At 48.1% G+C, this 15,497-nt stretch overlaps 1 protein-coding gene across 1 annotated transcript; it reads left to right on the forward strand.

Annotated features, from left to right (window-relative positions):
* The first annotated feature begins 834 nt into the window (after positions 1-834).
* On the forward strand, positions 835-5,229 carry VAX1 (ventral anterior homeobox 1). The gene is made up of 3 exons (XM_065639374.1): positions 835-1,072; positions 2,802-2,989; positions 4,693-5,229. The coding sequence occupies exons 1-3, from the start codon at positions 835-837 to the stop codon at positions 5,227-5,229; spliced, it is 963 nt and encodes a 320-aa protein (XP_065495446.1).
* The last annotated feature ends 10,268 nt before the right edge of the window (positions 5,230-15,497 follow it).

A 15,497-nucleotide genomic window follows, 5' to 3' on the forward strand; every position in this document is an offset into this window, starting at 1 on the left:
TTTTCGTGTGTGAGCGTGCTGGGGATCTGTTTGTTTGTTTAGAATTCAGGGGGCTTTTTTTTCCCCACCCCCCTACAACTGCATTTTTCCAGCTCTTCCTAGCAGCTTTGTTCAGATTTATTTGGCGTGCTTTGGAGAAAGCCACTATATAATCGGGAGGTCAAAGGCATACTGAAGAAAGTTAATAATGGCTGCTAATGGTGCTAACAATTCAGGGTGAATCTTGTCAAAAGTTTTTTTTTTTTTTCTTTTCCCTCTCCCCCCCTTTTTTTACTCTCTCTTTTTTTTTTTTTTTTTTTTTTTCTGGAAGTCTCAGTCTTTTGATTGTGTGTTTCCTGAAAGCAAGACCAATCATTTCAGTTTATTCACTGGCTAAACTCTACTTGATTGGGGACAAGCACACAAACCATCCATTACGATCTGATATATTATCCAAACAATTTAGTGTATTCATGAGGTAACCTAAATGTGGAGGCTGCAAAATTACCCGTAATCAATTGAAACAGCGAGTGCGCGTCCCTCTGTGTGTCTAACAACTACATGTCTCCGTAATAAGGCAGACATTAAATCATTTTAGAGTTGTACTGTTGAGTACCTGATCACTGGGCGCTCTGGGAAGCTGGACCGTCACATTAAGGACGCTGGGACTGAGGAAGCCGCTGCCTTTCCAGTGGGATAAAACCCGACCTTCCTTACTCAAGGTGCTTTTCAGATCCCCACCGATCTGACCCTAAGCCGTGCAATATCCAGCATAGACTTCGTCTTCTTCTTCTACTACTACTCTTCTATATTTTTGGGTGGTTTTTTTCTCTTGTTTTGTTTTTATTGCACTACATGTTTGGGAAACAAGACAAAATGGACGTTAGATGCAGTTCAGAGACTGAAGCTAACCGAGTCTCGAAGAACGGACATAAAGAGGGCAAAGAAAGCAAAGGGTCTGAAGGAAATATTTCTACTTCTTTTTTGAAGGATCAACAAGGGACTTTTTCTGCCTCTACAGCTACGGAAGATTGTAATAAAAGTAAATCTAGTTCGGCTGACCCGGACTATTGCAGGAGGATCCTAGTTAGAGGTATGAGTTTGAGGTATTTGGTGAGGGTGGGGGAAGGTGAGCTCTCTTCACGCCCGGGAGATTTGTTGATTTTGTTGCTTTGCCTATGGTCCGTCCCTGGGTGGAAAGACCTTCATATGGCTCCAGAGGAGAGATCCCACATCCCGGCCGGGCTGTGCCCTGCAGCCCCCTCGCCGGTGCGGCTTTATTCCGCTGTATTTCCGCCAGCGGCTCGGAGGAAAGTTAAGCCGCGGTGGTTCCTCCTCGGCTTTGCCCCTCACCAGGCCGGCCCCGCTGTTTCGTGCGGCTTTGCAGCTTTCCCGGGGTGCCCATCCCCTCAGGGACCCCGCCGGGACCAGCGCTCCCTTGGCGGGGCCGCCGCTCTGCCCCTCCGGCCGGGCGCGCTCCTTCCGCGCCCGCGCATCCCTCCCGCGTACAATGGCGCGGGGCCGCGGTTCCCGCCCGGCTGACGGAGTGGGCAGGAAGGTCTTCTCTGGAGGGCAGGGGCTCCGGCTGTCCCCCCTCTCCCCGCGCCCGGCATCCCAGCAGAAAGGGCTATTTTAAAATAACCAGCATCCTTAAAATCAACGGGGGAACGACAAAGGGCTTTTTAATTATTTTCTTCTGATAGTTTACGTTTTATTTTTCTCAGCCCTCGTCTCCCTCCCCGACTAAACGGATTAAATCATTCTACTCCTGCTCCCTCAGAAAAACCCCAAACCCACAAAAAAAACAAAACTGCAGAAATTTCAGCTTTATTAAGGTGCATTTTGGGGGAGGAGAAGGAGGAAAGGATCGGAACAAAATTAGTGCGAGGCAGGCCTTGTAAACAATAATTAATCCTTGCGCGACCGATTGACCCAGAGAGGGGTCAGATTAAAATGATGTGATTGTCTCCGATTTAAAACGTACCGAGGAGGTAAAATTTCGGTAAGCAAAGTTGGGAAGGCTTTAATGTAACATGAATCTGGCTCTATCTTGACAGTCGTGTTAATAAGATTTGTCCCGCTTTCTTTCGGTGGGGGTTGCTAGAAAAGCGAGGTTTCTGCGGGCTGTTTGGTGCCTCGTTTTGGTCCCCCCCCCTCCTCCTTCTTCTCCTGTTAGCCAAAACTCCAAAGCAGCGGTGGCGGCGATGCTTTCCCCGGGATGCTGGGTGAGCTGGAGGTGTCCCCAGATTCGCGGTGGGCAGGCAGCCAGTTCGGGGGCAGCGCTGCCCATCCCCTGAAAGCTCTTGGAAACTTGTTCTAAAAAAAAAAAAAAAAAAGAGGTTTTATATTTTGGGGGGCGGCTGGGTGCGTGTGTCGGCTTCCAGGAAGCCCTAATCCGGAGCCCAGAGGGGAACAAAGAATAGCCCTGCACTCGAAGCACAAAGCCCGGCCTGGAGGATCTCTCCCCAGCCTCCCAGAGGGGCCGTGGGTGATGCCGCAGTGTCGTACTATCAGTGCAATATATTCAAGCCAATTTTTAAATGGGCCGAGGGGACTATTTCCAGAGCCCCGGGCCCTCACCGCCCTCTCCTTCCTTCTCTGTTGTTTATTTTTTTTTCTCTTTCCTTGGGTGTAGTGGCCAGGTGCAGTGCCGCAGTCTCAGGGACTCTGCTCCGGTCTGACTCGGATCTCGGTCTTGAAGGCTCTATGGCGACTCTTTCCCTCCGAAAAATATTTTTTTTTAAATTTAGCAAAAAAAACAAAACCAAAAACAGAGTGGAGGGTTGCCTGCATGTAAAACTGACTGCGCCTTTCTTTGCCAGATGCCAAAGGTTCAATCAGAGAGATTATTCTGCCTAAGGGGCTTGATCTGGACCGTCCCAAGCGGACCCGCACCTCCTTCACGGCCGAACAGCTCTACCGCCTGGAGATGGAGTTCCAGCGCTGCCAGTACGTCGTGGGGCGGGAGCGCACCGAGCTCGCCCGCCAGCTCAATCTCTCCGAGACTCAGGTAGCCCCAGCGGGACGGGGAGCCCCGGCTGCCCCCCATTCTCCTGCCCTGCGCCGCGCCGACTCCGGTTCTCTCCGTGGGACCCCCCCTCTCCGGCCCGGGCACCTCCGCTGCGCACCGGGCCCCCCGGTTGCTGTCGTGCAGGGTCGCGGGCCCGCTGGAGAGGCAAAGGCCGCCCACGCGTGTCCGGTCGGGGGGAGGTACGCGATGGAGCTGAGGAGTGCGTGGCTGAGGCGTCCCGGCAAGGGATCTCTATTAACTATATGCGGTCAAGGAAGGGGGAGCTCCGGAGGGGGGCTGCTGGCCGAAGGGGGCCACTCGGCCCTGCGTGTGGGGGACATACACCCTTGTGGGCTCTCCCGCGGCCCCGTGAGTCCGCACACGGTGAGGCGGCCCGGCCCGAGGGGTCCGCGGGAGTTTGGCCACGAAGCCAAACCCCTCCCCAGGCCGGGGCACAGCTCCCCACTGCCGCTGATCCGCGGGGAGCCGCCCTGGCCCCTCCGGGGCTCGGTGCCCCCGGCTCCTCGGTGCCGGTGTCCCCCGGGCGCGGAGGTGTGCTGCGGCGGCAGCCGGAGAGAAGGAAGGAGAGGCCGAGCCGCTCCCAGCTAGCAACGAGCAGAAAATAGCTGCTAAAACCCCAGGTGGAGAAGTTGGCACCTTCCCTTGGGAGCTGCTTGGTTAAAAACGTTCGGTCCGAGCTGTCTTTCCTGGGTAGAAGAGATCCGGGGACGAGACTGAAGTTTGGGCCCTAATTTTGAGTCCTTATATTTCCGAAGGGGAGAATCTCCCCTCCATTCTGCAGAGTAGAGTGGCTGTGGCCCGGGGGCGGTCAGGCCAGTTAAAACTATACGAGAGTGCGGGAAAGCATCTAAAAAGACCAAACTTCTGAAAGCCGGTTTCATATTTCCGCAAAATATCATACAACAATAAATTCCCCTGACAAGCTAATTAGCTTTTTTCTTTCCCCTGCCGGATAGAAATGACAAGTTCAATAGCTCGAAGGTTACAGAAACCACCATGGTTTTCTTATTGTTCTAGTCTGGGTATGTTTTCCTTTTTTTTTTTTTTTTTTTTTGGAGGGGCTTCCAGGATTCCTTTTCAAAGTCATATATTGTTTAAAATGAGTGGTGAGGGGAAAGAAACTGTCCAGGCTGGGAGATTGGGGAAGAAGTGCAAAGCTGTGGTTACACCCAGGGAAGGCAGCCGGATCTGAGCGGCCGCAGCGGCGGTGGCAGCGGTGCGAGATCCCTGCGAACGGGGCGGATGCCGCCGCCGGGCCGCCGTGCACGGTCCTGGGGGCCGGGGTCCGGCCCGTGGGCGTGCCGGGACTCCGGCTGAGCTGGCTTAGAGAAAAAAGCGCTGGGGAAAGGGCTGGATCCAGCTCCCAGAGAACTACCGGCGTACAGTAAAGGAGGATAAAGTTAAGTCAGGTTAAAGACATAGTGCGATAAGGGCTCCCGGATTCCCCTCTGCTCCCCCCGGGCCCTCTCCGAAACGGGAGCAGACAGGTTGCGGGGTGCACCTGTCGCTTTGTGCGTTTTTAAAACGCTCCCCGTACCGGGCCGGACGCCTCCTGCCCTCCCCCGCAGCCTTTCCCCCTGTACCCCCCGGAGCCGTGCCGGGGTCCCGGGGCAACCTTGGCGGGGGTCGCCCTTCCCTTTCCTCCCCGCGCCGCTGACCCTGCCTCTCTCCCCGGCCTGCAGGTCAAGGTCTGGTTCCAGAACCGGCGCACCAAGCAGAAAAAGGACCAGGGCAAGGACTCCGAGCTGCGGTCGGTGGTGTCCGAGACCGCCGCCACCTGCAGCGTCCTGCGGCTGCTGGAGCAAGGCCGGCTGCTCTCCCCGCCGGGGCTGCCCGGCCTCCTGCCGCCCTGCACTACCGGAGCCCTGGGCTCGGCGCTGCGCGGCCCCGGCCTGGCAGCGGGCAGCGGCAGCGCGGCGGCGGCGGCGGCTCCCGCCGGGGGCTCCCCGCACCCGCCAGCAGCCAGCAGCGCGGCGGGGCCCCCGCCTCCGGCAGCGCTGCACGGAGCGGCCGCCGCCGGGCACGGGCTGTTCGGGCTGCCGGTGCCCGCGCTGCTGGGCTCGGTGGCCGGGCGGCTCTCCTCCGCGCCCCTGGCCGTGACCGGCTCGCTGGCGGGCAACTTGCAGGAACTGTCGGCCCGCTACCTGAGCTCGTCCGCCTTCGAGCCCTACTCCCGGACCAACAATAAAGAAAGCGCTGAGAAAAAAGCACTGGACTGACTCTAAGTAACTTCCCCGTATTTATATTTATAGTCTCTATTTGTGGCGGTATTTATGGGACGGGCGGCGCGGCGGCCTGCCGGCAGCCCCCTCCCTCGCCGCCGCCTCCAAGCCCCGCGGCGCGGTTCCCTCCGCGGGCCGGGGCGGAGCGGCGGCCGGGGCGGAGCGGGGGCCCGGTGCCCGCGGGGCGAGGTGAGGCGGCTGCCGGGGGACCCTCTCCGGAGCCCAGCAAGAGCGGGGCAGCCCCCGCGGCTCTCCCTGCCCCGCCGGCCCGGGTATCCGTCTGTCCGTTCGGGGGGGGATGTCTGTCTGTTCGTTTGCTTTGACACCGTTAGGAAAGGGACGGAGAGGCAGAGCGGACAGGGTGCGGTTTGGCCGGGCTCTTTCGGCTCGTCTGTAGCCAACGCCAAGCGAGGGAGGATTTCGGAGAGGGGAAGATGGAGCCACCAGGTGACTTCCCCCCCCCCTTTTTTTTTTTTCCCCCCAGACTTCAGTGACTCCTAAGCACAGAGGTTTGGGGGCTCCACCTGTGGTTCCCGTTTCACCCACACTCACTGCACTACAGTCCCCGGGTAAAGTCCTTGACGTTTGCCCCTAATACCAGCCAGGAAAACGTCCAGCAACTTTTCTTTTTCATGATAAATCTTGAACGTGGGAAGGGCCGGAACGGACTGCCTTGACAATACACGCACGAAGCGGGGAGACAGAAACCAGTGGCTGCAGAGATTTTGAATAAAACTGTCTCTCCCTTCGAGATAACACAACGCCCCTTTTTTTTTTTTTTTTTTTTTTCATTCCCACGGGCCAGTCCTGCGGACTTTATCTGCAAAAGCAAATCTGCAGATAAATAACGGAAGTCGCGACTCGATTTGCATCCAGATCTGTTGCGATGGTAATTTTTTTCTTTTTTTTTTTCCTATTTCATTTTTCCAAATAATTTCCATGCGCACCTGATTAAAAAAAAATCTTTACCGTTCCTTCCTCCTAAAATAACCCTCTCGTATATCGCTCACACTTCATTTAAAACGAACGTAAAATATAAAAACCGTATCCTTTGTTGTTATTTTTGTACTTTAAAATACATCTATGTAACAATCTTTTTTTTCCTTCATAATTCTTACTGCTATTTTCTCCAGAAATCTATGTATTTCATTTTCTAGTATTCCGGATCGAATATTTCCTGTTCAATTTCGGTACTTGAATTTGCCAGAAAAGGGATGCTGTACGTAGCTAGTTCTTTGGAAAAAACAAAAAAGAAGTATTTCTTTACTTTGGTTTTAAGTTTCTTTTTTTTTCTTTAAACTTTAACACATGGCGTTTACAAATTGTATAAATACGTGCCACCAAATTGTAACCAAAAAAAAATTACAAAAAGTGGAATGGTTGCTGTAGTGTATAGAATTAATTATAGGCCAGAACTGGACAGAAGGAGCTGGACCGAAAGAAAATAGTAATTTTATTGTAAATTATTTACGTTTGAAGTTTCTAGGCAACTAGTCGAAAAAGACAATGAATGAATCGAGCGCTCAGCCCTTGCTACTAACTTTTGTTCTGAATGTTTTGGATATTTGGATGTTTTGTATTTATGTGGTGAGAGTGAAATATATATATCTATATGATGATGGAATTAGGTGTATTTTCGTCTTATATTCATAGCACCCAAATTACCTTCATATAATACGTACACTGCCATAAAAAAAATCCTACCCCTACATAACCCTCGCAATATTTTATTTTATTTTAATTTTATTTTTAATTGTGAAGCGAGGGATTGCGGAGTCCACTTCGTGGAGTGGGGTCTCTTCTTCCTGGGGCATTCCCGGTGTCCCCCCCTCCCCGGCTCCGACCCACCCCTTGCAACACTCTCCGGCCCCGCGGGCCCGATCCCCGTGGCCGTGCCCGTGGCCGTGGCCGGGGCGGCGGGCGCGGTCTCCGTGGGGACACCAGCCGGGTGCCGGGACTGCCCGGCTGCCACCGCCGGGCCCCGGCGCGGGGTTCGCTCTTCTCTTCCCCCGCCTGGGGCGGGTGTCGGGCCTGGCAGGCACTTAGGGGATGCGCATACATGTGTGCATATATTTATAGATTTATATAAGCATATATAAATACACATACATATATATGAATGTCTATATATGCGCTTGCATGCATAAATATGTATATTTTTAAGAATTTTCTAACCAGCTCTTGCATCCCTCCTGTTTGGCAGCCCAGCCCCAAGAGTCCTTTTCTGGGCAGAACCCAGGTTTTCCAGGAGCGCCCCCGCCCCCCCGCCAGGCCCTGGCTCTTCCAGGGCCCCAGCGAGGCGTCAAACTGCGGCTCCCCAGGCCGAGCCGCCTGCGGCACCGGGGCACCTGCCTGCCCCGCGGCTTCCCCACGGCCACCGGTCCCCGGTGCAGCCTCCGCTGGGCTGTGCCGTGAGCCTGTCCCAGCCAGGGCAGATGCACAGCTCAAGATTAAGAGGGAAGACTGTGATGGTGATGGTGACTCTTTTTTTTTTTTTTTTTTCTAAAGCGTGTAGAAATGATCTGGGGAAGGGCAACCCCCGTAAAGGAGGGGATCGCAGATGATATTCGAAAAGGTGACATTGAAACTCTTGGTCGAGACGGAAAAAACTTCAAGCGGGATGGGAAGCGGCATTAAAAAGAAAAGAGCTGAGTGTGGCAAAACAGATCTGTCAGGGAGACCCGCAGCAAGAGGGTAGTTTTCGGGTTTCTGCCTTGCCTGCATGGACTGCGCAGCATCACCCACAGCCCTGGACAAAGAGAGGAGCCCTGGCCTGGGTTGCCTTTGCCAAAGAGGCAATCACCATCACCCAAACCTTCCCTTGGCTGTCCTGCCCTGCATGGGGTTGTCCTGCCTGATGAATTTGCCCTGTCCCATAGGGACCTCTATGTTGTTGAGATGGGGCCACTTCAGTGCCCAAATCTGCTGCTGCACTGTGACCCATGGGGAACACGAGGATGAATGTGTCCTGCCAGAGCTGTCTAAGGTGCCTTCAACTGAAAAGAGGATTTCTCTGCTATTCTATTTTTTTAACTGGAGACAGTAGGGGGGTTCCTGCCTGTGCACTGTGAGGCTCTTTTTCCCTGGTCACTGGCCTGACCTGTAGTCCCAGGGCTAGATCCATGGCCAATATAAGCTCTTTTGCTCCTCACCTAAGGCAATTTAAGCCAGCGTCAAGATAAACTGCCCACACTTAAGCACGAAATATTATTTTACAGCTTTGCAGCTGTCCTCAGTAGAAGAGTTAGACAGTTTTGTTCCTATTATTATTAATTATTTCTGAATATTTCCAAATAAGCATGTGCTCTGAGATGCGAAAGGGTCTTATCTAAGCATTCAAGTAAAATAAATACTTCAAGATGTTGTTGTTGTTTTTTTTTTTTTTTTTTTTTCCCTGCATCCTTCAAATTCCAGCTGTCCCACTGCTGTGCCAGAGGCTGCATCCAGGCTGGAAGTAAAGCAAATACCGAGGCTCTCGCCTCCCGTGCAGAGTTATCACAGTCCCATTTCAGTCCCTGCTTGTGACGCAGCTCAAAACCTTGGACCGCAAAAGGGAGGGAGGCAATTTGTTGTTTGCTTTGAAACTTCCAGCGTCTGAAATGCATGAGGTTTCTGGGTGCCTAAATCCCCTCCTTTTTGCAGGAGAAAAAACTAAAACATGTTCATCTGATTTCTGTAGAAAGGGGAGGGAATGCCACCTGTAGCTGCGCCGCTGTGTAGGACAAGTTAAAAATCATATATACGCACATCCATATATACAGTGAGCCTGAATCAAAATTTTCATATAAACGATAGGGTTTTGTTTTGTTTTGTTTTTCCCACTACACCAAAGCTGTTCAGAAGCTGTGTGCTGCCCAGAGGCACTGCTTGCTTGTTTTCATTGAAATGCTGAATTTCATTCTGCTGGAGCAATGAACACAATCCACCCTCCTGAAGATACTTGCTGCTGAAATATTTTGTTGCATTTCATGTGGTATCATTATTTGTGCCCATCACTGTGGCATCTGAGCTCAAATTGAGGAACATTGGGCTCATGCAGAGATAGCACGTGTGAGTGTGAGAGGTAGGAATATTTAGTAGGAAAGCAAATAAACAAAATATAAACGTATCTCCAGCATGATTTTTTGACGGAAATCATGAAAGTATTTGTGTCAGGCAGACTTCTTCAAACTTTCCTTTGGCAGCATCTGCACATAGGACTTAGGGTGAGCAAGCAATAACAAAGACTGAGGGCAGCACGGGTTGTTTCAGTTTGTTCAGCTGAACCCAAGGAATATTTCCACAGGTACACGGACAGAGTGCTGGGTCCCGTGGCTCTCAGGAAGGCAAAACTCTCGGGATCAGCTTCCGAGCATCCAGGGTGAACACAAAACAATGTTAGCGGGGTCCGTGTAGGGAAAAGAGGAATTAGTTTATTTAGAGGATTTTTTCAAAAGCATTTGCCCATCCACTTAACATAGGTCCTGTTTTATTTGCTGCTCCTCCATACCCCTCATGCCAGGGATTAGTGCAGCCTCTGACCACTTTGTCTCCATTTGCAACCCTGTCATCAGCCCAAGATATGTGACCTTGTGACACATAAAAAAGCACACAAGGTCCTTGATTAACTTCAGAGTATTTTATTTCTTCAGAGAGAAGAAAAACACTTTGAAAGAATAACTCTTGAACAGAATCAAGTCACAGTCACTGGCAAGTGTTTAACAAAATTACCAGGGAAGCTGAAGTGAAATCCATCGATGTGATGCTGTCTGTGTAGCAGCCGTAATATAAACTGTGACCCCGGACTGTATCCACGGTCCAGAGTGCCAGCTGGCAGAAGCTGAAATGAAACGTTTCTGACTCAGATGTAAGAACTCACTAATAAGCAGTTTACTCCTCACCTTGCTGCTTCTGATAATTACTGAGAAACTTAAGGGCAGCATTTGTTATCTTTCTATATGTAGTTGTTACTGTTAATGCAATTCTTTATACCTGTGTGAGCGACTGATTCTAATTTGACTGTTGTCTTAAACATTTCTAGTGGAGTGAGTTCCACAATTAATCATATATAGAACAAAAATTGTTACATTTTGCATATTCGTTTTCTACTTTTTGTTAACATGAATATTCCCAAGTTCTGTCATTAGAAGCAGCAGAACAGATGTTCCCAAGCTACCTTCTGCAACCACTACCTTTTTAATTCTCTTTTACCAGGTTACCTCTCCCTCGTCTCCTTTCTACATGAACAATCAAAATCCTTTCAACTTATTTTCATGCGCAGTTCTTGCAAACTGCACTTAATGTAACTGTTTGCCAAGAGGTGCTGCCTTTTCTTTCTTATTTTACCTGTGAAAAAAACTAAAGTAATAAATTCCCAGAGCCTTTTTTCTCTTCAGCTATCTGCAGCCCATTCTTCTGTTTGATGCCCCTGCTGTGAGCAATGATGAAAACATCGCACCAGTAAGTATTCGCCCAGAATACAAACCTTTACCTGACACATGGTGCTATGGCCAACTGGAGAAGACTGGCTCACAGGCCACATCTGCCGAGTTGCCACAGCCTGGGTGGATGAAATATGTTTTCTATATTTCAGCTGAAACCATCAGCCAAGGAATCAGGTGTAGCAGAGGACCAATAACACAGCGCAATCCACACAAGGCTGGTCCACAAAGTTTGTCACGTTACAGGGTACACCTAGCTGGTAGAAACCTCAGCAGCACATCACCAAAGGTGCATGAAAAACAGACTGTGGGATTGATGGGAAACCACAGGAAAACTAATTTTTCAATTCTGTTCCAAAAAGAAAAGAAAATTCATGCTATCAGGAATTTGGGTTGTTTCTAAGGTGGGTATCCTTTTCATATTCAGTGATTTTATTTTTCTTTCTAATAGCCTGGTGGCATAGGGATCAGTCCAGAGAAAATTTTGCAAGGGAAACCTCAAGGAGTTCTTGTCCTTTTAAATTCCTTTCCACAATTTTATTTTTCTTATTTTAGTGTGCAGAAAAGACAGAGAGTAGAAAGAAACTCATGCTGGCAAGGATCAAATTGACAAGCCAGGAGCTGTGGCTTCAGGGATTTAGGCTGGATGTTGGGAAGGAAGTCAGCCAGAACACAGAGAGAAACAAAGTTACTGAGACCATGCCTGGGAAAAAATTGAAGATAACCGTGTGAAAGGTCAAATGAAATAAGTCCTCACCCTGGCTATAAAAATGTTTTCAGAGAGACAAGCAAGTGAAGGACAAAATGGTGTGTGTACAGAAGTACAGAAGGATGTCCTCATGGCTTAGTGCCCAGCCTGAAATTAGGAACAGAAGACCAGTTGTTGTTTCTACCAGAATTTCTGTCTGATTCTAAGGTCATTGTTAGTCATTAATCAGTGAGTTTCTTGCTGTTCTTCCTCTGAATTGGCAATACTGATACCAATCTAAAGCTATGTAGAAGGAGCTATCAGTATACACTCTTGCATCAAAGAAAGTGAGGCAGAATTGTGACCAAAAATTTAACAGCCACTATAGCCAATTCCAATTTACTATTTGCAGTCATTCCCTCTCATTAGCCCTGATCTTTCTTCATTTCCCTCTTTTCCTGCCTGGTCTCTTTAACTTAAACCTCTAAGCTGTGCCTACCACTAGATGGTCTTAAGCTCTTTGAGGCTTCTAAACAATTTCAGAAACCAAATCCTAAATGAAAATCAGAAGTAGGCAGGAGAATAAAGTGTTGCCATAAAGAGCTAAGGAGGGATAAACAGGCAATTCAAGGCATCCTGAGTGCACACTCCAAGATAATCTCTATACTACTCTGGACACAGCATTGCGTACATCTTCAAGATCAGCTGATTACTGAGATGAATTAGTAAATAAGAACCAACTTCATCAGGTGTTGAGGAGGACTTTAATTGTGCTTAAGCTCCGAATGTGAAACTTTATACCATGGCCACAGCTGCTAAAACAACAGAGCCGTATGGAAACAGTCTTGGATTACTGGCCCCATGGAGTGGAACATTTTTAATGAAAGGGATTATGCTTATTATTTCTTAGTGCATTGTGCCTTCTTAGATATTCTTACTGTCATTATTATTATCTACCAAGAGAACTGATATTTACTCCCACTTAAACATGTTTGCATGCATATTTAATACTTTCTTCCACTGGTACAGTTCTAATATGGTCCTAGAGAAAACAGTGTGAGATACATCAATTAGTTGCTTTTTATTCAGTCCAAGATCCTAAGAAACTTGGTGTGTTTGCTTGTCTCCCACTTGCCAACTCTCCTACTGACTTGATGAAATCAGATTCCTTGTCACGTAGAGTTTAAGTAGTGTTTTGTGAGAACATGATCTCCGTGGATGATACTGATACTGACTGCCTTCAGTCTTAGTATGGGCCATTTGTGTCCAGAATAACTTTTCGTTTTCATTAGAAGACCCAAGTGGGGAAAAAATCAGAGGAATTGGTTTAAATTTTTAAACATGGAATTTATCTATCGAAAAGGGAAAGCATCAGCCATATAAGTTGTATTTCCAGTTCAAGTATTACTCTGTATTTAATTTCCAACTTGAGCTCCTGAAGTTTCTATCCAGGACTGTGGTAGTCAGACTTAGTGGCAAAGCACCTGCAGTAAAATGCCTTGTACTGTATGCATAGACTTTCACAGAAGCAAGATAGAAGATGCATACATAAAAAACAAAACAAAAAACAAACGAAAAACCCAACAACCAACCAAAAAAACAACCCACCCAAAAACCAACCCAACAAACAAAAAACCCACAAAAAACAACAGGCCATGTAATCAGGCAGTAGAAACTTTTCTGTGGCACATCTTGCATTTCTAAGAAGTATGTTCAATGCTGAGAACAAATATGTAAATGTTATTTGAAGAGACTGGATTAATGGGGAAAAGATGAAACACAATGACTACAGTATTTATTATAGATCTGTTTCCAAAAACAAGTAAAGAAGAAATATTTTCATTCTGATGGAAGATGCCCAAATCCTGATATTCAGAATATGTCTCTAGAAATCTCTTCCTGTGAATAGGTGTTTTGAGTATGTATTTACCTTTTGTGGACTCTGGGAGCAGTGAGTACTGTTTCTGTGAGGGAATGGTGTTACTGTCTCAAAACTTCTTCATGAGCCAAACCTCACATCCATCTGGATATAGTTAGTATGAAATCTAAGGCTTGAGTTTTATCTCTGTCTTGTTATCTATAGGTAAGACAAATTTTCTAATATTCTAGGTAAATTTCTGTGTGTTATTGTTGGACAGACACATGAATCTAAGTGCAAAGACACAATACAACCTCCCAGAGCCAATGAGGCCCCAAGGCATAACAATTTCAGACAAAGACAATCAGCTTTTTCTGCAAGAGTGCCCTGAGCACCAGTAACACGACCAAAACAGTCAGAGCCTTTTCTGTAGTCACCACCGAGAGCTGATGACGTAACCATTCACTGCCAGCTCTGCCGGGCACTGGTACTGCCACAAGCCTCCCACCTTATCACAGAGAGAAACTGCTCCTACAGGGCTGGTCCCTCCGGGAAGCTCCGTGTCTGGAGCCGGGGAAGGTTTTTGGGAACCCGCCCCGCGGCAGCCGGGCCGGGGCCGCTCAGCACCGCGGACAGCGGCGGCCCCGCCGCGCGGCCCCGACCCGGGACCGAACGGGTCCCGGGGGTGCTGCGACCGGGAAACACGTTGTGAGGATGCGGGAGCCCTGAAAAATCCGTCATGGGTCTGTGGGCCAGGAGCGTGGTCTGGCAGGAGTGAGCTTACACCATGTGGGAATCAACGTCAGCGTAAAAAGGACTTCTGCAGAAATTATTTGAACGCATCCCAAAGCATTTCTATAATGGTAAAGTAGTTCTTGATAAAACTGGAATCAGAGGTCAGGGATGAGATGGCATGTCATGAATCTCTTTAATCAGGGAAGAGAATTTAGCAAAAACAAATTATTTCAGCTGAAAGACTCTGTTGCTGTAATACCCTTCTGTTACTGCGCTGCACATCTTCATCAGGCAGGATAGCCAGCTCAATTCAGCACTGCTACTCTAACCATGTTCCCATGTTTCCTAACCTCCAGGTAACCCAAATGTACATGAAACACATTTTCATCCTACCGCAGTCAACAGGAGCAAGCTCATGTCCTTGACATCGCTTAAAAGAGACTTCTAAGACCTATAGGTGAACAGGATCCTTAATTAGAAGAATTCACTGCTCTTTCCAGATCTGTAGTTGTGTGTCTGTGAACATTCTGCTAGGAAGTACTGCATGGTAACAGACTGAGTGGGGCCAGAATATGCAGACCTTTGCTGGTAAACAGACAGCTTCAGTTCTAGCACTTTGTCCCCTTGCTTTCCCTTTCCGTTCTGCTCCCACTCATTTAGTTTATACTGTAAGACTTGCAGGTAGAAACTCTCTCCTGCTATGCTTTTGCATAATTAGGCCAGTCAGTAAGCATTGCTTTAATATGAATAACAATAATAAACAGCTTTTCAACCCCTGAGCATATAGTAAATGCTGAAAACTCTACAGTTAGAAGTTCAAGTCCTTTAATGAACTGTAATGCTAGTTTATATTAAAATGAAGATAAATTATAATTTTCTACTTGTTCATTTGGCTTCACAGCCTAGAGAGCAGATACACCCCTTTCTAAGTCCGAGTGGATATACCACCACTATAAAATACCCTTGCTGAATCCCATGGGACTATATCAGTGAAAAAAACGTTTACAGAGTTCACCTGTTTGAGAGCTTCCAATAAGTGTAAAATCTGACTACATTTATATGCATATGTGCTCCTGATAAGAGGAATCTTTGAATCAGCCTGTACTCCATATCTAATTGGTGTGGATATACAGGTAACACAGAAAAAAGTGCAGTGACGAGGAAAGATCAATGACTAATTAAAGATCAGCTGAAACATTGGGTGCTATCTAAACTAGAATGCTCATTAGACAGTCACCAGTTAATACAATACAACTCATTCTATGTTGCTATGTAATAAATGTACAGATCCATGCATACCTGTACACTGCGTGCTTTGAGAGAGGGAAAGAGGGAGTGGCACAGGCAGCGTCATTTTTTCATGGGTTACCCTGCAAACAAACAAAGAAGAGTGAACAGTAGTCTTTTATAAAATTATATAGAAATAAGTGATAACCTTAACTGGAAGGAAATAACTTACCAGCCCTATTTGGCCATCCATTCTTTATGTGGAGAGCAAAATTTTGCAAAGAGAAGTTTGCAAATCTCTCAGTGGGGAACTTCTAGCTTGTACCAGAGAAATGCA

Source organism: Caloenas nicobarica, chromosome 7, assembly GCF_036013445.1.
Source record: "Caloenas nicobarica isolate bCalNic1 chromosome 7, bCalNic1.hap1, whole genome shotgun sequence".
NCBI lineage: Eukaryota > Metazoa > Chordata > Aves > Columbiformes > Columbidae > Caloenas > Caloenas nicobarica.

Excerpts from the sequence above, each read along its gene's own strand:
- VAX1 (XM_065639374.1), top strand. The coding sequence starts at position 835 with ATGTTTGGGAAACAAGACAAAATGGACGTTAGATGCAGTTCAGAGACT. Across the intron at positions 1,073-2,801 it reads CAGGAGGATCCTAGTTAGAG|ATGCCAAAGGTTCAATCAGA; the intron begins GTATGAGTTTGA and ends TTTCTTTGCCAG. Across the intron at positions 2,990-4,692 it reads TCAATCTCTCCGAGACTCAG|GTCAAGGTCTGGTTCCAGAA; the intron begins GTAGCCCCAGCG and ends CCCGGCCTGCAG.